General features: G+C 43.3%; 2 protein-coding genes across 3 annotated transcripts; both read right to left on the reverse strand.

The window, feature by feature from the left end:
- Positions 1-2,815: 2,815 nt before the first annotated feature.
- prrt1 (proline-rich transmembrane protein 1) lies at positions 2,816-5,869 on the reverse strand (the record flags this gene model as incomplete). The annotated part of the gene is made up of 4 exons (XM_083685012.1): positions 2,816-2,992; positions 3,335-3,526; positions 3,832-4,187; positions 5,851-5,869. The coding sequence occupies 4 exons, from the start codon at positions 5,867-5,869 to the stop codon at positions 2,816-2,818; spliced, it is 744 nt and encodes a 247-aa protein (XP_083541138.1).
- skic2 (SKI2 subunit of superkiller complex) lies at positions 5,815-25,840 on the reverse strand. Of its 2 annotated transcripts, XM_083684833.1 has the most exons (29): positions 25,610-25,840; positions 25,059-25,180; positions 24,767-24,888; positions 24,447-24,564; positions 24,109-24,223; positions 23,276-23,350; positions 22,913-22,963; positions 22,651-22,814; positions 22,173-22,328; positions 21,286-21,431; positions 20,965-21,111; positions 20,659-20,743; positions 20,442-20,548; positions 19,147-19,293; positions 18,924-19,020; positions 17,644-17,856; positions 15,817-15,927; positions 13,133-13,244; positions 12,548-12,666; positions 11,210-11,338; positions 10,864-11,001; positions 10,386-10,490; positions 10,074-10,209; positions 9,775-9,901; positions 9,313-9,523; positions 8,976-9,086; positions 8,367-8,585; positions 7,431-7,571; positions 5,815-7,146 (listed from the first exon to the last, which is right to left on the reverse strand). In XM_083684833.1, the coding sequence occupies exons 1-29, from the start codon at positions 25,620-25,622 to the stop codon at positions 6,946-6,948; spliced, it is 3,738 nt and encodes a 1,245-aa protein (XP_083540959.1). In that variant the 5' UTR covers positions 25,623-25,840; the 3' UTR covers positions 5,815-6,945. The 2 variants fall into 2 exon arrangements, with proteins under 2 accessions (XP_083540959.1, XP_083540960.1); XM_083684834.1 differs by lacking the exons at positions 24,109-24,223; positions 24,447-24,564; positions 24,767-24,888; positions 25,059-25,180; positions 25,610-25,840 and adding an exon at positions 23,922-23,955.
- Between the last annotated feature and the right edge of the window lie 32 nt (positions 25,841-25,872).

Below are 25,872 nucleotides of genomic sequence, written 5' to 3' on the forward strand. Positions count from 1 at the left end.
TGTCATATGGAAATAATATAAAGCCTGTGTTTTAAGGAGTAGATGTTGAGAGATATAGTCCATGTTCTGACAGGGAGAGAAAGAGAGATACAGGGATGGAGAAATCCGGGGCAACTATAAATAGCACCTAAGAGACGAAGGCAGAGGAAAGGCCAGAGAGAGGGAGAGAGGGAGAGGGAGAGAGAGAGAGAGAGAGAGAGAGAGAGAGAGAGAGAGAGAGAGGGAGGGGAGAGAGGAATGTACGGTACATCACTGTCACCCAGTCTTGCACAACCAAAAATGTCTCTTTTATTCAAACAACTGAATTCATACACAACGAATGCATGTGTAACATCCATGAATGTAATAAACCTCAAGAGAAGCACATGTACATCGGCGGTTTGGCAGCCTCTTTGAACAAGCAATCCATCGCATTTACAAGCTCAGAGAAAGGGTGTCATACCTCATACTGTAAGTAAGCAGTTACAGTACATTTGTTCAGCCAAAGTCATCTGTAACAACATAGAATCGCCTCAGAAAACGAATGTGGGGAGCACAGTTAAGAGCCATCTAAACTATATTCTAGGAGTGAGTCTAAACCTTACACACACATTCCAGAACACTTCAGAGGTGAGTAACAGCACTATGGATAACAGCACTGTGCTTACTTTTTCGGTGCTGTTTTAATATATTTCTAGAATACTGTGTCATCAAAAAAGAGCATATTCATCAATTCACTCATTCAATACAATGTACATTATAAATACAATAGTGATAATCCAATGCAAAAGTGATTACCACTTAACAATAATAATAATAACAATAATAAATACTTGCAGAATAAACTTCATACACCCTAATACAATACAATATTCAATATCTCAGTAAAATTTAAGCGTTATTTAAAAAATAGCTTTATCATCAGAATCAATAACGACAGAGGAAAAGGAGAAGCAAGAGATATGTCACCAATTATGGTAAAAAAAAGTGCAATTCTAACAGCGGGGGGGGGGGGGGGGGGGGGGGCTTTGGGGTAGTCGAGGAAATAAATGAAGGAGAGGAAAGTGCTACAATATATAGGCATTGATTTTCTTCTCTCCTCAGAGACATTCATTTTCAGTTCCAACACGATCCTGCACCACTGACTCCGGCTCAGGCCTCTCAGTTCATACTCTTACACGACAGTCAAAAGACAACACACCTCATATATCTGATAGGCCAGATAAGATTTAGGGCAACCCCTTTTTGTTGTCATTCGTAAACAACAGAGGTGGATAAGATACTTGTAATGGTTCAAAAGGCATAACTTGTGTATATAGATGAGACAACACTGGAGCCAAACGGAGATAGCATGCACTACTGAGTTGTGAATGCTATGGGTGGATTCTTTTACGACAACATTGAAAGTAAGCAACTAGGAGGCAGACTAATATGTGCTTAAATGTCAATTTACTCTGTAACGTTGTCACTGAAAAACTGAGAGATATACACGCCATTCAGTACTAATAACCACCTTAAGAATGTGCAATTGAACCAATGTGCACTAGGGTATGTAATCAGAGAGGTATCCCTTTTTAAAATCAAGCTACCAATGTGAATTATTGTGAATCTTGAGTCCCAGTACTTTCTGTCTGTTTTTTTGTCTTTGTACTGCAGTATAGTTTACTCCATTTATGACATTTATGAAATGTGTCAACCACTTCAAGCAGGCTAGCTATTTTTGCACTAGAGGTGTCTTATTCCATAACTTTCTACTGAAGTGCTAAAAACTATTCTGTTCTAAGCCTACTGATATTAATCATGGTGTAAGAATATTAGCTGCTGTTCCATTTCAGTGCTGCAAAGTGTAAATCATCACAAAAATGATGACATTTCAGCAAGTTTCAAGGTGTATAGATACAATAAACAACTGATATCAATAATGACTATTCAAACAGAATGGTGCATTGCTGGAAAAATAATACATTATGGCATATACCAAATAAATAAATAAGTACATACATAAATAAAGTGAAACAGTACACAAACATGTTATCCAATCCAATTAAAATAGTCAATACTGACCTCTAAAAAGGTGAAAAAAGACACTAGCACAGAGTGGTCACATTAACCTAACCTATGGTTTACCCCAGTTAATTATCATTTGCTTTTCATCTTCATTTGCTTTTTACATTAATACTGATCTGTGTCCCTTCTTGTGTTCTGTACATTTGTTTGGCAGTCTGTTATACAAGTGTAATTAATGCTATTCTGTAAATCTATACAAATAAAAAAAAGAAGCTCGTTGGCACATATATTTCTGTATATCATTAAATAAAAAACTCAAAATGATACCGAACACTATAATAACTATATGTAAAGACTGAAAGTAATCAAAAATACCTCCTTAAATAATACTTATTTGATACTTCAATAATGTCTACTAGGATTTGTGATCTATTTGGCAGTTTTATGAAAGCTTAAAGACCTCACTGAAATACAGTGTGACCCCCATTTTGGTCTCGTTAGATTAAAGTAATCACTAATCTAAATCAATTTAATAGTTGATGTCTCTCATATCCAGTATGTGCCTTGTGTTTCAGGTCCTTATTTGAGTGTAATAGGTTATAGTGGTTAACAGTTATATTGGCCCTAAATTGATGGCTATTTGTATTTACATTTAAATATTATCTGTAATTGGTTGTCAGCCAGTTAGTGGTCAGTAGGTCAGTTCAGAACTATATGTACAGTACACAGGGTGAAAAATACATCCCCCAGTGTAGCAGTGAGTGCATTTTAGTGCCCATTATTCTTCACCAAAAAGCAGCTATGTATCTCATAATTCCCCCCGGCGTGTTTAGGGTTCCCAGTCATCGTCATGGTGCTGCGAGGCGATGATGACCACCACGGTGAGGATGGTACACAGGACAATGGAGGCGATGCCCACCGCCAGGCTGATGAAGGAGAAGTTACGTGCCTCGCGGGACGCTATCTCTGCCGTCACCATGTCCCCTCTGGCTACTGCCGTACGCACCTGAGGGAGGACAGGAGGGAGAGAGAGAAAGAGTGAGACAGAGACACGTAGAGAAGAAGAGAGAGAGAGAGAGAGAGAGATGGGAAAGCAAGACTTTCACACAGGAAGCCACAAAAAACACTATTTTCTCAGCCTTAACCAGTTGTGATAACAGATGAAGCCTGCGTAGGCCTATGGCTTTGTCAGCTCAACTCAACTCAACTACATCAGAGCAAGCCGTAAGCAAAAATCAATTTTAGCCTGTTGTAAACAATGCCGCAATTACATAATGTTGGCTATTGTGCACGATGTTCAGCCTAGCCTACACAGCATCAACAGTAGGCGTAACCAAGCAGCACTTACCTGTACTGCTTTGATGATGGCTATGATCCCTGTTGGCCAGAAACAGCAGACTGTGGTGAGCACCGCGATGGGCAGGTAGTCGTGGGGCGGACGCCGAGGCTCCATCAGGGCGATGCCAGGGGGCATCTGCATGGCCATCTGCCCCTGGGGCATCCCCGGGTGGGCCCCTCCCCCAGGCAGGTAGGGCTGCCCCTGATAGAGAGAGGGCAGACAAAGGGGATCCTAAGACAGCGGTTCCCAACTTCCCAACTGCTTTTTGTGCTGTGACTCTCCTACATTTCGGTATGCCTCAAGATGAGCAAAACAATGGTTCTTGCCATAATAGACCAGTAGAATAAACCCACAATGTGGGGAACTCCTATGATGCTGACCAATACACAATGTTCAAATTTTTGGGGTATTACTGCCTTATCATGACATTTTATCAATGGAAAAGCTCTACATGTGTGTTCCAATACATGTCAAAGACTGTTGCTGTCAACATCACAGCCACCCACCGATGCCCCGATGGGGTAGACCGGCACATAGGCTGTGCAGGGCTGCAGCTGGAGAGGGTATCCTGGATGGAGGTACCCTACAGGGGGGTGGGGGACGGTCCCTCCTGGGCCCTGGGTCTGGACCGTGTAGCCCTGTGGGGCGCCATGGGGCCCGAGGGGGGCGCAGTGGAACTGGGTCTCCTGGAGATAGCCCTCGGAACCTGGGGGTGGGGGCGGAGGGGGGTAGTTGGGCTGGGGGCCGCAGCCTTGCATGTTAGGGTGCTGGGGCATGTTGGGGTCCTGGACATGGTGGTACGGAGGGGGCTGCATCTGGGTCATAGGTTGGGACATGGGCTGGCGTCCTGAGTCATCGAGACCTGAGAGAGAGAAAGAGAGAGGGAGAGACGGGGGGAGAAACGGGGGGAGAGACGGGGGGTGCCAGAAACATGATCGAACTATCTATCTTTGACATTTTGGTCCCTGCTCACTTAATACAAGCCTGATTGCAGAACACATTGAAACCTGTTGCTCATAAAGACAGTGAATACCTCTCACAGAGAGGAATAAGCTTATCGCACTGGACACAGCATGCTAATAATCACAATGACACGCATAATACCATGTTCACTGTAGCAACTATTCAACCCATGATGAGGCAGAGAAAGAGAGAGAGAGAGAGAGAGAGAGAGAGAGAGAGAGAAAGAGAGCGAGCAAGCGAGAGAGAGAGAGAGAGAGAGAGAGAGAAAGAGAGATGAGTGAGTGATGAGATGTGTTTGGTGACAGGAATTACATAAGCCACCAACACTGTCAACAGTTTAGACCTCTCAGACAGATAACGTGGGAGGAGCTAGCACAGGCCCACACCTTTAAAGGGTGCATGGCGTGCAACAGGGACCCAGACATCACAGGGTATGAGCCAATGGTAACATTGCATTATGATGTGCCTTTGTGACAGAGAGAAAATGACTACACGTAAAGACGTGGTGTATCCATATCAGACGACCGGTCATTAAGATCACACATTAGTCCAATTCAACTGGCATTGAACCTTTCTCCATTTCTGTTAAAAGGAATGTACCACTTACAAGGTCAGTACAGTACATAGGCTACTTTAGATACAAGTTGTTTTGGTCAACCACATAGCCCTTTTGACACTACACTGTTAAAGGATTAACTTGAATCATCAAAGCTAACAGATGTGTTTGATCATTCAAAGTGTCTTGTGGTGCTAATGCATAAAGGCTAATCATGTTTTGATTCTTCTGGGAATACCTATAATCAAGATGAGCCAATTGCTGAGTAGGAGTCGGCCTGTCTGTTGCCATCTTTCCACTGAAAATGCTTTCATCTTCCACTCCCTATCGGAATACAGCAATCTAATGTTCATTAGTACATAAAACAATGTACAGGCCTACGTGTGGTCGAGTGAACTTCATTGAGGTGAGGAGTTTATGTGAAGGGTTAGTAAACGTGAAACCTGACATCCCGAAACGCTGCCATAACTCATTCACAGTTGGGGAGGGGGGAAGAGAAGAGTACCGCTCACTCAAGAGACATGGCGCTTACCTTGGTAACCTCCTGGATGCAGTGAATCCACGGGAGTTAAAGAGAGAAATGAAGCAAATTGTACTGCATTATTTATACGATCATTACGCACACGCGCACACAGACACGCACGCGTGTTATTTCTCTGTAGACATGTAGATGACTAAACGCGTCCATGATGGACGAAACACAGAGAAAAGCATCCAACACACACAGAGGCGGCCTGTGGATACAGCGCAGATAACAGAGAGCCGGATGGGTTTGGCGGATATTGACATGGGAAAATATAGATGATGCAAAGATAGATCGGTATTCTGCGTCACTGTAACAACTGGGACAATCATGCACCACCAAAAAGCAAACATGCCACGGCAATACTTTTATTACAAATGATATTACAAGCAAACGAATAGACAGTGGGGGGATGGGAGAATTGGCTCAATTATCAATTACAGCTGTGACATAAAGACGCAACAAAACCAGAGAAAACCTTACCGTGTTTTTCAGACGACATTTCGTATAGTCCAATATTGGAATTCGTTAATAATCCCCTTCACACAATTTATAGTCAATATTCTTCCAATACGTGTGACTTTGTGTAAATCCTCTCACTGATAGACAATGATGGAGTTTTTTTTTCTTTCTTCTAGCTAATTATAACCCATATTTTCTTTTATTTCAGCATCCGTTGCAATAGCCCTGAAACTCAAACTTTCTTGTGGTGTATAAAATCGGATAGTAATGACTTTGGGGGGGGGAAAAAATCGCGTTTTTTTTTTTTTACTCTCTCGCTCAGCTGGTACATCCACACCGCGACAGCGGAAAATAGGTTTCTCCACTAACGCATCGCGTTACATTGAATTAATCAGACACACGGCTATCCTTGTCTTAAAGAGACAGACGAGGCTGGAAAAAATACACATGCTGCCGGAGTGGAACATCCGACATATATACCTTTCAAAGAGACAACCGAAATTGGATTTGTACACTTGGCATGACGTCAATATTTGACAATTTTGTCCCCGCGATTGAATTTGAGAGAATCAGCTGTTGTCGATACTACCAATGTGTAACAACTTGCTGGAAATGACCGAGTTGCATGACTAGAGTAGGCCAAGTGACATTATGATTGTCATAGCACGGGCTTTGCAACTGTGCATGTACTGTACAGTGTCATTTGGATTTCCCAGTATTATTATTAGATTTTTTTTTACTATTATTACGTTTTCCCCAATACTCCCCAATTCCTCAATACATCATCACTTCACGCAGTTGGGTTGGAGGGAATGGGAAAATGACTGTGTTGGTATACAGTAGATTTTATTACAGTACAATGAATTACAAATCTTATTGTCAATTCCTATAATCACTACTGGTCAGATTTTTAAGAGCATTCCCTTTCCAGGAATTCCATGAGGACCTACATGGAAACAATTGTATGCCTATATTTACATCCTTTCCCACCACACACACACACACACACTGAAGTACAAAGAAGCACTTGGCTTAGGCACCTTGGCACACACTTACTCCATGTTACATTCTGTACAATCACTACACCCCCCCCCTCCCCTCCCCTCCCTCCCTCTTTCAGTGTGTGTAGAGCGAGGCAGTGAAGACGATGTCCCTGCGGATGGCCAGGGAGGCCCTCTCCATCTTACTGCCCAGGACGGAGTCTCCTACGATGCGGGCCGCCTGGCGCACCTCCTTCAGCACCTCGTCCAGCCTCTGGATGCAGCGCACCACCGTGCCCTCCTGGACGTCCGTCAGCTGGGCGATCTCTGCAAAAGGCTGGGACGGGACGGGAGAGGACGGGAGAGGAGAGGAGTGGGCAGGAGAGGAGAGGAGGAGAGGGCAGGACAGGAGGGGAGAGGACAGGAGTGGGGAGGAGAGGAGAGGGCAGGACAGGAGGGGAGAGGGCAGGAGAGGAGAGGACAGGAAAGGAAAGGGCAGGAAAGGAGAGGAGAGGGAGAGGGACACACATCACATCATCAGCACAGTGCTGTCAGAGCTCTGAGAGTCTTATGAGGAGCTATGAACTGTCTCTCCCTGGCTTGAAAGGAGTGAACTCTCACCATGCCCCTGGCCCAGCAGTACACAACCTCCGTCAGGCCAAATTTGAACTGGGAGACAAAGTCCTCAGCCGTCTGCGCTATCCCACAATCCCTCTGCAGCTCGCCGATGCGCTGGGCCACAGACAGCACTCGATCAATGCCCTGTGGGAGGAGGAGGGGGAGGGAGGGGGAGAGAGAGGGAGGGTGAGGAAGAGAGAGAGGGAAGGAGGGTGAATTCATAAGGAATAGGTGAGTTAGTGGGAGAGAGGCAGAAGGAGAAGAGAGAGAGAGGTCAGAGAGGCAGACACCCACAGATATTAGTCATACAAGGCTCTGAAACACGTACAAACATATGCCCCATTCCATCTCCACCACCTTACAAATGCAGCCTTCCCTCTCTCAAAGCGTACATTCCTCTCAACGTCGTCAGAAATGTCTCAGAGCACTTCCAGCACCCCTAGAAACCGCCTGAAGGCTCACAGTCATCACAAATTTAGGCCTCTTTAAAGCACTTCCATGTATCAGGGCCGCTCGACAACACACATGAACATGGGTGTGTGTTCAGAAGGGAGCGTGTCAGGTGAGGTGCCCTTGCTCCGGGGGGAAGTGTGTGTGTGTGTGTGTGTGTGTGTGTGTGTGTGTGTGTGTGTGTGTGTGTGTCTAGTCTGAGGCAGGACAGTGTGAGAGTCACCGTTGGAGCAGCAGACTGGTACTCAATGTATTACTCAAGAGACGTAGGCCAGTCTCTCTCCAATAGGTCTGATTCACCCATATTCATATAGTACTGCATCACCACTTTAACAAATAGGGGACAGGTAAAAAGAAATCCCCTAGTGCACAGCACACCCTCCCAACAAAGCCCATACAGTACACACTCACTGCCACAGACACCCCCCCCGCATCCGACTATCCTCCCTCACACATCAACACAACCCCCCCCCCCGGTGTGAAGCGTACCTCCTGCAGTGTGTTGGTGATGTGGGGCTCCACCTGGGACTTCTGTGTGAAAACCAGGCAGGACAGCAGGGCGGCGCTCTCCTCTGGGGCCAGAGGGCTCAGGGCGTTCTCAAACAGCAGCTCCGTCAGCAGCAGCTCGTGACTACTGATCTGACAGGCCACCCGGCCCTTCAGCTGCACCGCCCCGCCACTGTCCACATACTGCAGCTGCTGGAGCACCTGGGACAGGTCATTACAGCTTTATTACACGGCTATTACAGCTTTATGACACGGCTATTACAGCTTTATTACAGTATTACTACATAGTGAGTCAATAGCATTAACGCTGCACTGCAGCGAGCAATATGACACAGAGAACTAGGCAATAGCACACTCTGTTGTACGCTATACAAGGGACTAGCATCAGGCAATATCAGCAATGCTGTAACAACTACGGGAATGACAACCAAATATAGGGTTAACATGCTGAAATAGCTGTCACACAAAGCACCTTACCGTACATTTACCGACCGAGACAGACTCAATCATCGTATGTGTGTCTAGAAGTAGGTCAACAGGTGTTGTGTTTTGTGAGTGTTGGATATGCCGTAGACAGGGACACAGACAGACCTTAATTCTCTGGTGGTACTCAGGCAGGAGAGACAGGGACTGGTCCGAGACAAGGAAGAGCAGTTTGTCCAGTTCCTCCTGAACGCTCATCTTCTCCTGTACGCGCACAAACTGACACAGACAAGAGGTTTTCATCACTAGAATACATCCCAAACAAACATTTGACCTCACTTGAGTATAACACGCACAACACACACGCACACGCACGCACGCGTATTTGAACTTGAGTAGTGAGTTTATCATCTCAACTCAGTTACACACACACACACACACACACACACACACACACACACACACACACACACACACACACACACACACACACACACACACACACCTGCTCTGAGAAGGTGGGGGAGTGGACACAGGTGAAGTCTTTGAGGCAGTCCTGCAGAACCCGGACCCTCATGGTGCCCTCCACCACATCCACACTCTTCAGCTGGAGGTCATTCACTGGGTCAAGGGTCACGACCCCACCCGGGTTGGACTCTGCCACTCGTAGAATCTCCTGGGTGGCTGTAGAGATGGCCTGGCCTGGAGGATCAAGCCTGGGAGGGATAGACGTGGAGGAGAAAGAATAGAGGAGAGGAGAAAAGGATGTAAAGAGAGAGGCAGCTATATTGTGTTTTTGGAGTACTTTACAGTTCAGTTGCTTAGTTACTGGTGAATTTATAATAGCTATAAGACTTATGATATGCAAGAACTGACACTTGCTATACAAATACGCATGCATGCACACGCATGCATGCACACGCATGCACGCACGCGCATGCACACACAGGCACACAGACACACACACCTGAAACGCGGCTGCTGCCTCTTGTTGTAGTTGTCAATGATTCTGTCAGGGATCACCTTGAGGATCTTGACTGTGATGGCTGAGATGTCCTGCAGCTTCAGCTTCTGGACCGTGTGACTGCAGGGGCCTAGCAGACAGGAGAGGAGTGTGTGTTAGGGCTTCTGTAATGTGCAGTGTGTGTGTATCAGTTTGTGTGTGTATGTGTATGTGTGTTAGGGCTTCTGTAATGTGCAGTGTGTGTGTGTGTGTGTGTGTGTGTGTGTGTGTGTGTGTGTGCGTGCGTGCGCACGCTGACTAACCCTCAGGTATAAAAAGAGCTGTATTGTAGAGGTGAGGGAAGGTGCTTGCATTCAGGGTGTTTCCTCCTCCCTCCTCATTGCCTTTTTCACAGATGATGAGAGCCGTAAATGTACGATTCACAGAGTCACTGGACACCTGGCAGGGAAACCACAGAGAAAGACGAGGAAAAGAGTGGGAGGAGAATTGTAACTCATGTAGATGCTGTGATAGTGAGAGAGATAAGCTATAACCCACACCCACACACCCCCCCCCCCCCCCCCCCCACACACACACACACACCCCCCCCCCCCCACACACACACACACACACACCTGTAGGATAACTCCCAGGGCGTTGAAGTGCTGTCTGTTGTTGACCACGACCACTCGTCCCACTGAGAGAGCTTTCAATCCATTCTTTGACTCCAGTACGGCACTCTGAAAAAAGACAAGAGATAGACAATTTACCACAGGAACATCAAGGAATGACAAATTTATCTGATTTTGTCGTTGGCTACCGTTTGAGCCAGAGCATTCGAGTTGTGTTGTGTCAGTCGCTCATGAAGCACAGTGTGTGCTTGTCGGTGTATAAAGCAGGTTTCACACAGGAGCAGCAGGTAATAGAGGGGTCCATTCATTTTCAATGACAGCTGAGCGGTGGGCAGAGAACTGCTAGAGTTAAGTGTTTTTTTTGTTTTTCGGTTGACTCAACCTGGCGTCGGTGTCGCAGATACAGCTTGCTTGTCTGGTAAAGGTCTTAAGTGTTTCAGTGTTTGTGAGAGTGTAGAAGTGTGTGTGTGTGTGTGTGTACCTGCAGGGCCTCAGCGGTGATGCGTAGCTCGGTGACCGTGTGGTAGTACGGCAGCAGGTCAGACAGCTGACCCTCGGTGTCCAGAGGAGGGAGAGAGGACAGAGTCTGTCTCAGCTGGGTGATCTGCTTCTCATGAGACTGTGAGAGGGAGAGAGGAGGAAAAGAAGGAGGGAAAGAGAAAGAGAGACTTTAGTGAGGATACATCAATAAATGCTAGGGCTATCAAACTATTAATCGAGTTAATCGCATGGTTTGCTGGGATTAAACAAGGGTAAGGGTGTGTGTGTGTGTGTGTGTCTGTATGTGTGTGTGTGTGTGTATGTATGTATGTGTATATATACTGTACCAGGGTGTCTCTGTGGCTCTCAGAGAAGCTCCTCCTCATCATGTCAGTGACTCGGAGGGCCACCCGCAGCAGGTTGAGGATCATGGTGTAGGTCAGCCTGAACTGGGAATGAAGGACTGTGGGCTTCCCCTGGAAGCCAATAAAACAGGAAGAGTCAGCATTCAAGATGATGGGGCAGGATGTGTTCAATGTCCATTGAGAAGAAAGCACTTCAAGTCATGTTTCTGTTAGCGTTAGCATACATTGTTACACAGTAACAGTTAGCTTACTCTGCTATTAAACAATAACGGTCACGAGTGTCGAGTAGAAGGGGGTCACAAAAGGCTAAAACAACTGATCCGAAGATTGATATAACAATTAATCTGCATGGCAGTTGGTTCACATTTTTTTATTATTATTATTTTTTAAATATGTTTTTAGGGCATTTTTGTATTTATTGGGATAGAGACAGTAGAGATTGACAGGAAGGATGGGAGAGAGAGGAGGGATGACATGCAAGATAGGTCGAGGGTCGGAATCGAACCAGGAACCTTGCGATTACGTGCTAAGCGCATTAGTGTGCTACGCCACTAAGCGCCCCGTTGGTTCACATTTAGCCAGAGCTACAGAGCATTGCTGATAACCTGTGTATATCAACCAACCACAAAGATCCACTCGGAATACAGATATTCCACTCAAAATCCACACATTAAAGAAATCAGTTAAAAATCAGGCAGTCTAGGTGAATATTGTAAGTGTAGGTTCTGATCCAGCACAATGGAAGAGTTATCTGGATTTGACTTGAGGAGGGTTAGATGTACAGGGATTTGAGCTCAGACACCAAACTATGGGAGGAAAGGGAGGAGGGAAACTTCACAGCACTGTTGCTGTATATCATTAGTACAATAGAATGCATGGGCTCAGTATCACTGTAATAGAGCAGTGAACTGGTGTCGTGTGAAAACACAAGCCGAGAGACACTATGCACCTGAAGTCTGGTCGGGTTGTAATTAGGGCTGTCAGTCGATTATTTTCTCTTCTTTTTCTAGCAAATTGCCATTCCCTGTCCCATAAATGAAGACAAGAGGGGGGACAATTGCTGAAACTGAGCTTCCTTTGTCCAACTGGCTACATGTCACCTCACTCTCGCTGGAACTTCTTGTCCTTGGACTGATTGACAGAAATCCGATCAATTGTTTCCCCAAAATAGTTGTCAACTAAAGCATTAGCTGATTCACCTGTATATCCCTAGTTATAATAAATGCATGACATAAGAGTATTTCCATCATGTGAGGGGTGTGGATGGTGTAATGGTTCTAGTGGGTAAAGGATAATGGTGTATTCTGATGGAAGCCTCACCAGCATCATGACGTGCAAGTCTCCCATGTCGTGCACTCCAGACTTGCAGAGGATGATGACAGTGCCTGTGCTATCCAGACCTCTCCTACCTGCTCTACCAGCCATCTGGATGTACTCACCTGACAGGGGGGGGAGAGAGAGAGAGAAAGAGAGAGACAGACACATACACAAAGAGGTTTGCCATACACAATACAATGAGCTCTGAAGCATCCATATTCTTTTCCTACCCACTCTATTTTCTCCTCCACTCAGTTCTCAGAGAGAAGAGAGGAACAAACACGGACTTGTATAATTGACTTCCTGCAAGTGTTTGTTATCTGTTTTTGCATCATTTATATTCATGCCTTAATCAGCTGTTCATTCAAGAGCGCCTCCAATACCATTAAGCCCTTGGATGTTTGATATTCCCGTTTGCTGTAATGAAGTGTTATGGTTGCAACCCCTTCTGAGAAACGTTGGTGAGGGGCTGTACGTGTGTGTGAGTATTGTGTGTCTGTCAAGAGACAAGTGGAGGAAGGAAGGGGAAGAGAGAGAGAGAGAGAGAGAGAGAGAATAAAAAAGGAGAGAAGAGGGAAGGAAGCGTACCAGGCAGCAGGTTTCTGAAGCCGGTACCGTCGTGTTTTCGAATGCTGTCAAACACGACTGTCCTAGCAGGCATGTTCACACCCATAGCAAACGTCTCGGTGGCAAACAGGACCTGAGAGAAAGAGAATGATAAAGGTAGAGAGGAGGGGAGATCAGTTGCTTAGTTAGGACTTGTATTGACCACAATTGCTGTGAATGAAGCTCAAATTTTGACAATGGCTAATATACATTCTGTTATGTTGTCAGTTCATAGTGCATTCAGCTAAACTTGGTAGTCCAGTAGATAAGACCCTAAAAACTACCATATTGTTCACTTTTGAAAGTGAGAAGGAATATTGGCACACATATACTTTTTTGCACTGAACAAAACCTGATACAGTACTTATTTAGCCAGGCCTTTCTGGACTATACCCAAACTAAACTGCTTATAACATCAGAAATATGATGATATGCAAAAGCAGGTTATCAATTATAAGTTGGCCTTATAAGTTGGCGGTTACAATACAAAGGATTGGCAAGGAAATGTGTCTATGTATGTCACGGCTATGCTCAGATCATACTTCAGAATAACACGACAAAGAAATAAGGTGCAAATAAAATATCTCAAATATTTTCTTTCATTATCAAAGTCATCGTCAAATGTACATGGGACAGTCAATTATCAGTCAATAGAGCTGGAGACACATCACAGTCCCTCAACTTGTCAATACATTTGGAAACAGAATTGAGCCACTTTCAAGAGAGAGAAAGAAATATGGGCTTCATTGACCTTCAGTGTGGTCTCTCTCTATGTAAACCAACCATTCTGCCAATGGCTGACTGATGCGCATTTAGGTTGCTCACACGCCCAATATTGATCAGATTACAGCCTGCATATGCTGGTTATGTTCGGAAAACCCTAATGAGTATTTGATATCCTCCATATGACATTTGATCAAACACAGACAACTGTATGGTAAATATTATGACATGTTTGTAGTCTGAGAGATTCAATGAAAATGACGCATTGGGCTGTATACTCACTTGACATTCACATGACTCTTAAGTGGTATGATCATTAGACTCTCCTTTTTCAATCTGTACCAAATATGTATATGGGTCATTCCATAAATTAGGGGGCAAATGACAGTTTTGTGGATGGAAAAATGTAGGGCTGTTCCAAAGACATTTATATTTAATTTGCCATTTCTCTATGTGATTGCATTGAAATATAGTGGGGCAGCATATCTTGTGATGGAGAAGAGCACAGGATATTTCAAACGTTTGTTACACCCTTGTACTGGCTTGGTGCCTTCACAAAAATCGTGTGACATGAAACTATACTCGTCTTTCCCTTCATATTTCATGGTCTTATTAATCATTATACATAATTTAATTCTAATACCATGTAAATGTAAAACTGGAATCCTGACACTGAAGCTCACTGTAGCAGCGTAACTTTGTATGCGCTTGACGTTACGATGGTAAGGCAGATCTCCTAGTCCCACTAAATCACATATTTGTTTCAATTTGTGTGATGAATGGCCGTTCTACCGATACAGCACCTCTCAGACCACGTACAGAATAAAAATGAATATTGTCGTCATAATTGTTCCAACACTAGTGATCAATGCTGTTTTAGTTCTTATTTTGTGTCTGTTCTATTTTGTGACAATGCAATAGTTTTGATCATCATCAGAATAATACAAGTAAATATTTGAAAGACATGCAAGCATCGACTACCTTGCGCCTTGCTGCATGTGATGCAACATGACCAAAAGAGTGGGAGTTTAAGGAGTTCGGGAGAAATAGCACAGAAACCTGAATAGATCGCCTTCTTCACTCCCCTGCTCTGTGTCCCGTGCTTGTGTGCTGCTGCCTGGAGTGTGAGTGTGTATGTATGTGTGTGTGTGTGTGTGTGTGTCTGTGTAAGAAAACAGTAGCCTGTTTAATCTGAATGTGTATGTTGTCCCACTTAGGACAACTTGAAGTCCAATTCTGCATATAAATTGTATTCCTGAAACTAGACACCCTAAGCTACATACTAAATATTTAGTTATCTGTATTGTAACTTTGGCCCTCTCGTTTATGGAATGAGCCATATGTTCTCCAACATGTTCGCCTCTTCACAACAGCCGGAGCGTCGGCAGTCTCCATCTTGGATATGTAAGCAAGTTGTGGAGATGCCCATATTTGGAAGGTGGCTTCATTTGACTGTGTTATGAACACCCGACCAGACATCAGAAACACATTAAATTGAAGCAGAAATTGGGGGCACTATCGGGCCCTTCAGTTTAACAGGTTGTAGCACCTCACATTTTCCATTGTAAGTCAATGGCCATTCAAAGGCTATGAGATTTGAAGTGTAGGTGGAGCTACTTGCTCCCAAGAGGCCTGACTAAGATGGCTATCAGATTTTGTTAATTTGCATGGATGCAGCTTTTTGACAACATTTACAATTTTTAAACAAAAAAGCATTTCAAGTTCTCATTAACCTCTAGGTGGTGTAAGAGGCTTCAAAAAGGCCAGGCTAAATTGGCACTATATCAGGTTTTGTTCAGCACGAAAAAAGAGTATGCAGGTTTGCCAATTTTCATGCTCACTTTCAAAAGTGAACCATTTTCAAGCTTATCTACTGGACTATGGGGCTGAGGTCTACACAAGCCCTCATAGGTCACCACCACAAATGGACCAATTAGACTTACCTTTACTAGCCCTCGTGAGAAGAGCATCTCAATGACCTCTTTCAAGATTGGCAGGATCCCACTGTGATGGACGGCAATTCCCCTTTTCAGCAGATCCCTCATCAACAGGATCTGAGAGAGAAGGTGGGTTGATAACAATGAAACAAAAGGCACTGTACTTACACTGTTAGGTATGCTGTGGTCTGGCATTGTCAGACTTTTTAATCTCACATTCGCAATGCGAGGGGAAGACTAGAGATCAAGGCTGTATGTGTTGTAATATGCTATAAAAGGACAATTTAAATAAATTGTACTTATGGAAGCCAATCAATTACACACATTAGTACATCATCTGTCAACTACAGCTCCAAAAATAATTTGATTAAAGAAATAATGCTAACTTAATGCTATTCTTCATTTAGGATTAGCCATTTTTACAATTACATTGTGGTTTTTATATGATTCATTAGCAGCCCGAGGACAGTATTATTTGACATTTGTAGATGGCGCTCGAGTCGTGCTTGCCTTGAAGCTCACTTTCAAACCTATTGAAGAGAAGTTTTAGTTCTTTCAGTGCTGATCAGCATTTTCATTGATTAATTTTGTTTCTTTCATTAATTTGTCGGGAAAGTGCTCAAGATCCAATAAAAAAATGTTGGCCGGTCCATCCTGTGTCTCCTAAGCAACATGTTGCATTTAGGCTTACAAAATGATTAGTGCTTATTTGACAATATTATAGCCTTTTATTTTAAAGCAGCCCAAGGACAGTATTACTGTATATAAAAGCAATCAAAGCCTTATGCCGATGTCATCATATAGAGTTCTTGTGATGGGAAAACAATCTGAAGACCTTGCCGTCAGAGTCTGGTACTGAACACGGTATTGAAATGTCGCCACGGAGTGTATAGGGGACATGCTCTTCCAGAAGTTAATGTACAAATCAAATAGATCATTTTTCAAAAGTTTTAAGAACTTACTGAAGACACTGTCTGTTATGGATCAAATAAAAACATTTAGCGAGCTCAATACTAGAGCAGGAGGCGGGTCAGTTTATACAGACAGAACAATCTCTCTTCTCAAAAGGAATGTTTCATGGGTCTGTAATGCGAATTACAATATAGGACCGGAGTGGGGGAAGGTGAGCGAATTTGTCATCAACAGTGTGCTGTTGTCACAGCCATCTTCTGCTGTCCTAGCCTACTGTAGGATACTATTCTATCCAGTCTCAATCCCACTGAAATCCAAAATCCTTACTCCTGTCTCACATGAACATTTCTAATTGTATTCTGTAATCCATAGGTTGCATTATCAAAGCCGACTGGCTCTTATTCATGTCAAACTATGCGAACATTTCTCCTGCTTCTCCGCGTCACGTGTTGGTTGCCGCCTGCGCATAGGGCCTATGAGAGAATGCATGATGGGATGAGAGTAGATAAGGATATTTGAAAAACAGTTGGTCGCATTGCTTGGTCCTCGTTCAGATAACCTTATATTTAAACCATTTCTACTCTTCATCTCTGTAATTCATGAGATGATCTGTGATAACAAACTTGATTGTGACAATCTATCTGATAAGGCAAGATGATAAGCTCTGCAATCACAAACCATTCTCTCTCATGTTTATTTTAAGTGGTTATTTGGAGGGAACACCAACAATGTCAGCACTGTAAGTCATTTATACCAACAGAAGGATGGATCTTTTCAAACATCCTTCACAGCTTGTCGCCACCTTGTGGTGGCTTTCGGCAGCACCTTATGTCTTCAAAAACGTGTGTCTGCAGCAGTGGCATTGAGGTAGCCCCTAGTTGCGATGGAAGTATGAACCTTTTAAACACTGGCCCACTGTACCTGTGGCAGCTGGCGATCCGCCCCCCGGAGGCTGCTCAGGCTCCTCTGGAAGAAGGAGTGGATCTCGCTCTTCTCCACGGCACTGGTCAAGTCCATGGAGGCCAAGGAGCGGGCGTTATCATCACAGCGTGACCGCGAGAAGGTGAACGCCACCACAGGTGTCTCCTGTCGCTGGGACAGGGAGTGGAGGAGGGAGAGCCACACCGCCCGGTCCTGGATGACAGGGTGGAGAAAGAGTAAGATAAGTGTCATTTCACATTATTACACATAACTTAATTTCTGAAGGTATTTTTTTTGGTTTCTTTGTATGTATGGATTACTTGGGTTGTTACCAACATCTATATGTCAATAGCACCTTTGGAAATATATGTACTGAGAAAAATGGTGACGTGTTCAATACTTATTTCACCCGCTGTATGTAGGCTACAGTATCTGTGTCTGTGTAAATGCCAGTGACGTTGATAACAACACCGAAAGTGGGCAGTCAATACGTAATTTCTGGATAATGGATGAGACAAACAAACCCTTGTGTGTGTATGTGTTTGGCAGGTTTATGAATTTTACCTTACAGTTATGAATGGCTTACCCATTTCAACCGTAATGGCGATATCAACAATACAGACAAACTATAGCAGGTATTTGCATGATCAGAATACATGTGAATAGAAGCCTGCGCACCCAGCCTGCGAAGAACAGACACGTACCTTTCATCACACCTGTATTTCGAAAGCGTAGGCTTATTACATTTGTTTTACTCAAGCCAGAATTTTGCTCTCAGTCTATAAGAACCACCATATTTTCTCCACCTGTGTGTGTATGTAGACTACAGTAGCCTATAGTTATGTGTGTCTGATTGATAAGAGCTCGATATCCACGAGCAGGTAGACAGACAAATTCGCCCTGATTACAGACATTTGGAACATGATCGCTTGTTATAAGCCAACATATTACAGTATGTACGTCAATGTTATATTCAATATCTAAGCTCTTTAAAAGTACAAAATGTGATATTTTAATGACTCTTAAGTGCTGACTATACATAATCAGTTCATTCCTTTTTTGCATGGTATTGATCCAATTCATTGATTACACTGTTATAGTAACGTCAACAAATGGATGTCTCCAGATCACTCTGAGTATTTGGTTAGTAATGAGGGCCCGGGGCTTCTAGTGTTAGAATGACAGGAGAGGGTGAGAGGAACAAAGGAGAGGAACAAAGAAACAGAAGGGAAGAGGAAAAGGAAGGCAGTAAGTGAGAGAAAGGTGGTAAAAAGAGATACCTGGTTAGGTGTAGTGCTTTGAGATGTATTTTTTGTCCCAAACGATTGGGCATGTTTGCTGGTGCGCTCCTTCTTGGCATCCACAGCAGCATAGTACCTAGAAAACAAACAAAACCACCAACATCAAACAGACACTATGTCAACCTTCATGATAACTCTATGTAAACATGTCTCAACTACTGTACACACTGTATCCATTGGTTATATATCAGAGTGTGTGTACCCTTTGGTGAGGAAGTTGCCTGTGGCGTCCAACAGCAAGAAACTCTCTTTCTGAGTCTTGGTGCTGTTGCCCGTGTACAGGTAGTGTTCCAGAGGCACAGGCCTCTTCGCTGTGCTGATCACATAGATGTGCTTCTTCTTAATACGCCTGGAGAGGAGACAGAAGGAGAGGAGACAGCAGAAGAGGAGAAAGACTGAGACAAAGACAGACACAACCATACAAGCTAAAGACAGAATACCATCCAGAGACCAGCCACAAAGCACATCACCACACATTGAACATCCCTGACACTGGGACATACAGTGCTGTATGAAATCATTGGATGACAGTAAATCGGAGGTAATATTTGGCCCTCCTAGCTCCAAGTTAGCATTTTCAAAATACTGCCTTTCTTGTCATTTGCCGATCTAGAAAAAGTCATCCATGCATTCATCTCATCTTGTTTAGATTGTTTCAACTCCCTCTATTCTTCTCTCAGTTAAAAGTCCCTCTCACGGTTACAGATAGTCCAAAATGCAGCAGCTAGGTTTTTAACCAGAACTAGGAAAAGAGACCACATCACCCCAATGTTAGCCTTCCTACACTGGTTACCTCTTTTAGAATTGATTTTAAGATTTTACTGATAACTTTTAAGGCTCGGCTGGGTCTGGCACCGGACTATATTTCAGACCTTGTAATCCCCCACGAGCCTCAGCGCAGCCCTTCTGGCCGTTCCGGAGTCTAGACTGAAGACAACCTGCCTGAGGATATTAGGCTAGCAAGATCAGTATTTTCTTTTAAATCTCTTCCTAAAACTCATTTTTATAGACTAGACTTTAACTGATGCTGCCCTTGTGTTGTGTTTTACTACTGATATTTAGTTTTTATTTGCATATTTGTTTATCTGCACATTTGTAAAGCACTTTGTAACACTGTTTTGAAAGGTGCTATATAAATAAAGTTTATTATATTATTATTATTATACAACTACCCTAAAATAAAAGCTGACAATCTGTACTTTAACCTCATATTAATAGATTGATTTCAAATCCAAACTTTTAGAGTATAGAGTCAAAAGAAGAAAAAATGCTTCACTTTCCAAATACTTATTTAATGGTAAGTAATGGCTATTACTGTGTTCTAACTAATGAATAGACACAGTTGTAACTGTGGGGACAATTTACTAACATTGCTAATCCTTTGATCTTGATTGAGAAAAGGCCATTGTCTCTCTCATAACAGGGAATACTTCAGCATGGTGATGACTATGGACTTTTAGAGTGAGCTAGAGAAAAAAGTCATAGTTGATGACGTACCCTATCCACTCACTGAACTCCACAGCATTGGGCACCGTGGCGCTCAGTAGAATGATACTGACGTGTTCAGGCAGCATGATCAAGACCTCCTCCCACACCACTCCCCTCTGAGGGAGAGGAAGAGAGAGAGAGCGAGATGGAGAAAGACATTCAGCAGAATTCGATTGACTTAAATAATTAAGGACAATGAGAATGTTTAAGTCTGGTTTGTCCTTACCTCAGCATCATTGATGTAGTGAACCTCATCGAAGATCACCCACTCTAAATCTCGAATGACCTCTGAACCATTATAGAGCATCGACCTACAAGAAACAAAGAGGGGGGGGGGGGGGACTGTCAGTCAACCAGGATATGATAAACTATTAATGTTACAATAGGGTTAGCCAAAATATAACTGGATAAAAACAAACAGTTACATTGCTCAGCCGATCTATTCATGTTTGGGCTGAATGTTTTTAAAGACAATATGTGCTTAGTAAGGCGATGTTTTCAAGTGTTGAATGAGGTTTTATCAGGATGTCACCTTAATATCTCAGTGGTCATGATGAGACAGGAAGCCTCAGGGCTCAGCTGAACATCCCCAGTCAGCAGCCCCACGTCCCCAAAGGTGGTCTTAAAGTCCCTGAACTTCTGATTGGACAGCGCTTTGATGGGGGAGGTATAAATGGTCCTATCAGATTGCACAGTTGGATCGAAGTTTAGGTAACACCACATTCAAAACAACACCAAAAATCCAGAGAAAATGACACTTATTAATATCAATGATCATTTACAGATATGAAATCAGAAGGTCAGGATCAGGGATATCTGATCAATCAGGAAAAATCATGTCATAAACACACACCTGGTCATGTGTTTCTGTGAGAGTGCAATAGCATATTCTGCAACCACAGTTTTGCCTGCTGATGTGTGTGCAGCCACAAACACAGACTCATGGGCCTCCAGTCTCAACACTGCCTGCTTCTGAAACACATCCAACTCAAAAGGCCACTGGAAAGAAAGAGGGGGAGAGGTAGTCAATAAGTCAATAATCACCTGCAATAACAAAATATAGCCATGTTTTGAAGCATTTCAATTAACATGTTTCACAATAACACTGTAAATCAACAGGAAGTGAGTTTGTCATGAATGGATTAGAATCCAGAATCTAGATGTAAAAAGTGCTGTCGTAAATTGTGAGCAAGTCCACACCCCTTAAAACATTTTGCAAGCGATGACCCTCCTCCTCCGTCCATGCTGTTGTTTACAACCCAATGTGCACACATTGCACAAAATGAAAACATGGGAGTTAGCTGAAGAAGTTTTCGTGAGCAATGTGCATTCAATTATCTATTTTAAAAAAAATCGGGTTGAAATCCCCGCCTCCATTTGAAGCACTCCTCTATATTTGTGGGTAGAATCTGCTGGGGAAATTCACCGGATGCACCGCCTTCAGTCGTAAATAGAGACTACTTTTTATTTGATTGATGACATTAATGTGAAAGGTCAACAAAGGTAAAAAAAATATGATATGAATGATGAAAAGGTAAGGGTTCATCGGTCAAATGTTTCTTAGGGACCACATTTTGTCAGATCAAGAGTGTGTGTGTTTCAAATAAAAAGCATTTGATGTGATTAAAAGTGGTCCTGATTTACTACTGCCTCCCATCAGCACTTTTCAATGGAGAGTCTGACTTAGTGAGATTTTTTTTCATTTATCAAACAACCATGACATTAACGCCAGTACAGTACCTTGATGGCTGGGTTAGGGATGCGTTTATAGAAGTCCTCACAGGGAGAGGAGATGTCTACAGGAATTGCCCATTTCTTCTTCTCTTCCTGGGACTCTCCTAGTTTGGTCTTCCCATCTTTCTTCTCTGTTGAGGTGGCCGTGGTAGAGGGGGAGTCCTACAGCAGGAAGTAAAGAACTACCTTTCAATCTCTTAACATGACTAAACACAGATTATATGGCTGAGAGAAAACAACATTTGAATATAGTAACAAATCTAACTCGCAAAATGCCTTTACTTGGTCGGAGCCTTCCCCACACTAAACACTCCACACGGACTAAACAAATTTATTTACCTTTTGATACAATTGGATTTGTTTTTCTAATATGAAGATCACTAAAGCCCCTCCAAAGAGTACCTTCTAACTTTTTCTGACGTGTTTTCCCTTTTCACCTAAGTTGTGCTCCTGTATGTTGCTTGTGTTGAACATTTGAATATACCTTAATCCCCAGGTGTTCCAGGCTGTTTGTTCTTGGTAGTTTTGGAGCATCTCCACTTCCTTGGCCTTTCTCCTTAACCTCTCCCTCAAACTGAGAGTCAATGATGTCATCAAAAGTGGACAGGAGGGACATGAGGTTGACTTCTCCCTTGGTGGGTTTGGTATCTTCAAAGTGTTTATAAAAATAAATGAATTTATATACCTCATCACAAGTATGCATCAGGAGAAGTACCTACAGTATATAGACAAAGGTTCACACAAACCTTTGTCACTAAAATCCATCCCAGCATGTCCAGGGGGCGCTGTGAGCAAACCTGTAGTAAGGAGAGAATGTTACCAACACAACCCATCACATAACAGCAACACTGCAACAATACAATACTGTTAGTACATACCATAACACACAAAAAGAAACATTAATTGTTTTGAAGAGTAACAGTTGGTGCTCATGAACAGCACAGACCCATCGTTATTTCTAAAGGCCTGTAAGGCCATTTTATTATGAATAAAGCATTTCCCCTCACAAAACAAGCAATGAGTATGAATGATTGTTCCCACTCCAGACCATCAATATGCACTGACTGGCAGTCTTTTGTCATGAGAGGTATATATGAAGTTCAAATCACCATTTTCAAAGTCTATGTCCTCCTCCAGCTCAGATTTCTTCTTGATTTGCTCCAATGTAAGCTCCTCCATGCCCCCTATGTAAACAAGACAGAAACAGTCAAAACCAAGTCTACTGTAAACATGCTGTCCCACACGAACGATGTTGTGTCCCTCCTTGTGTGAATTGGTACTATAGCATCATATCAGTGTCATTTCATTTCAAATCAGTGTCAAATCAGCGAATCAGTGTCATTTCGGAATTTCTGTATATTATAGCACCCCTCTTGGTCCAATCAGTGTCGTTTTGTAAGTGCCAGATCTTAATGGGAAGACGCATCATTCACCTACGTTTTCGTCAAAATGTCCCAGTGGTGTCTGAGATTTCGGACACGTGATTGGACGGAGACAGATCCACAATTTCATTGGGGAACAATAATTGGTTGAGACCAATTGTATAATGAATCATACTTGGCTAAAAAGTTAATATATAGATAGATACATACATACATTAAGTAGCCTATAGCTGGCATCAACAAATGTGTCAACACCGTTTTACTTTTTTAATACAAGCCTAAAATGCAATACCAAACCTTTCAATCTGTGCAGGGTGATTTTTGCACATTTCCTACGTAGTTTTAGGATGATTGAGATTATTTGTTCATTTACATTTGACACGATGTGCTTATTTCTCTGCATCTACGCTTCTGCAATGTTCTCGCTGCAAAGGAAAATAGACTTCAAGTGTGCCTCGCTTTGCATGTGGTCTAGCATGTCTCATCGATCACCGGGAGTTGTTAAACTGTGGCTCACGGTACAGAAACGCTACGTTGCCGTGATTGGCCATCAGACCCACCAGGCAGAAAAGGGAAGTTGGTGTTGCTTCCTCGCAGGCTCTCAGAAGGGGGCCCAGGTTGACGTTGCAAAGAGAGAGAGTTCTTAGCTGAGAGGCCTGTGTCCTCCAATAACACCTAGGAGACAGTGAAAGAGAGAGAGAGAGAGAGGAAAAAGGAGGGGGCGAGGTGGAGAATTAGCAACACTGAATCACAAAGTATGAAAATCAACGATTTATTCACAGCCTTTCTGCTTCATATTTGAATGGCATACTTTAGAGTCATCATAGACATCATAGTCACATCCCAGCCTTAACACATGTTCTTTAAGATGGAGTTATATCAGAGGCTTGTCAACTACCTCCGTGAAATCCTGCAGCATTCCTGTGGTTGGATCTCTAACCACAGACAGGCCGGAGTGCAGGGGAGACGGGGCACACTGGAGGAGAGAGTCCACATGAATGTCCCTCAGTGCCACCCTGGGGGCAAACAACACTGTTAATTCAAACATGTCATTGTGATACAACAATACTTTACTCACCAGAGGTGAATCATGATACTTCTAACATATAGACCACTGAAGGGCCCTTATACACATCACCTCATCCTCAGGAAGTTATTTATCAATGAAATCCAATGTAATCTAAAAGGAATTCAAAGAGGAAAAGTAAGCACACGCACTTCAGAAACTTCTGGAAAGCAGTGTCTGTGTCGTGTATGGGTAGCCAGGCAGGGTCTTGTAGAAATCGCTTCTCTACATCGGTCTCCAGGTCCACACTCGTAGGAGGGAGTCCATGGGGAAGCTGTAGATGAAAGAGTGATAGAATGGAGCTTAAAACATGCTCTCTCTTCTCTGAACTTAACGACACATAATATGCAAAAACTCCTATTGAAGAAAACGGTGGTCGATGGACTATTTTGAGTTGCTCCTTCTATGTATGAATCCAACCACAAACAATCCTCTCATACAGACCGTGCTTCGTGGGGGCAAGGGCTGATGGTGGGGCTGTGGATGTGTCATCAGCTCAAATCTACCAGAGCAGCCCATCTCCAGCAGGGAGAGAGGGAGGTCTGTGGGGCCCACATGGGGCAAATCTGTAGTGGATGGGTGAAATGGGACATGGGATGAGTACATTCAATGCACGCTGCCATTGTCTAGTGCAATACAATGGGAGAGAGCCCATTGTATTCAATCACAGGCAAAATATATTAGATTCAAGTTAGCCCTGGCCAACAATACACTGCCCATAACACTACTTAGCTGGCTAAGTAACAACGGAACGTTGCACATTGGGGAATGGGGAGGAGCACTTGTCTTGACACTTGCTGACTGTAGCTATATTGGCTAACCTGAGACAAGTCATTAGGTGGATATCTACAAGCTAGTAAAAAAAAAACTGTCTTGCCTCACAAGCAAGTTCAATGTTACTCTAAACAAAAGTAGTAACAAGCTTCAATGTATGCATTTTAATGTACTGTACATGCAAAACATTCCACGATTCTGCTAAAAACTACTAGTCGTACCAATTTTTTCCATCTCTGCGCCGCTGATGAAAGTTGCTGCAGTTGTTATTGACTGTCGCTTCGGAAATGGCAACGTTTGGTAGGCGGAAGTTTGTACATTTGCTTCAAATGATAATGTCCTTAGTTTGACTCAAAAATATAGAAGAATTGGCTAGGTTTCTGCTATGCATTCACTGTAAATGAAGAATTCTCGCGTTTCAGTGTGCCGATTGATGATTTATTCTTCTTAAGTTTTTTTTCAAGCTCCCTAACAAGTGAATACG

The sequence above is a fragment of the Argentina silus genome (genome assembly GCF_951799395.1).
Source record: "Argentina silus genome assembly, chromosome: 14".
Taxonomy (NCBI): domain Eukaryota; kingdom Metazoa; phylum Chordata; class Actinopteri; order Argentiniformes; family Argentinidae; genus Argentina; species Argentina silus.

Excerpts from the sequence above, each read along its gene's own strand:
- skic2 (XM_083684833.1), bottom strand. Across the intron at positions 24,565-24,766 it reads GCTTTCCAGAAGTTTCTGAA|GGTGGCACTGAGGGACATTC; the intron begins GTGCGTGTGCTT and ends GTTTGCCCCCAG. Across the intron at positions 13,245-15,816 it reads TCTCACGAGGGCTAGTAAAG|GTCCTGTTTGCCACCGAGAC; the intron begins GTAAGTCTAATT and ends TCTTTCTCTCAG.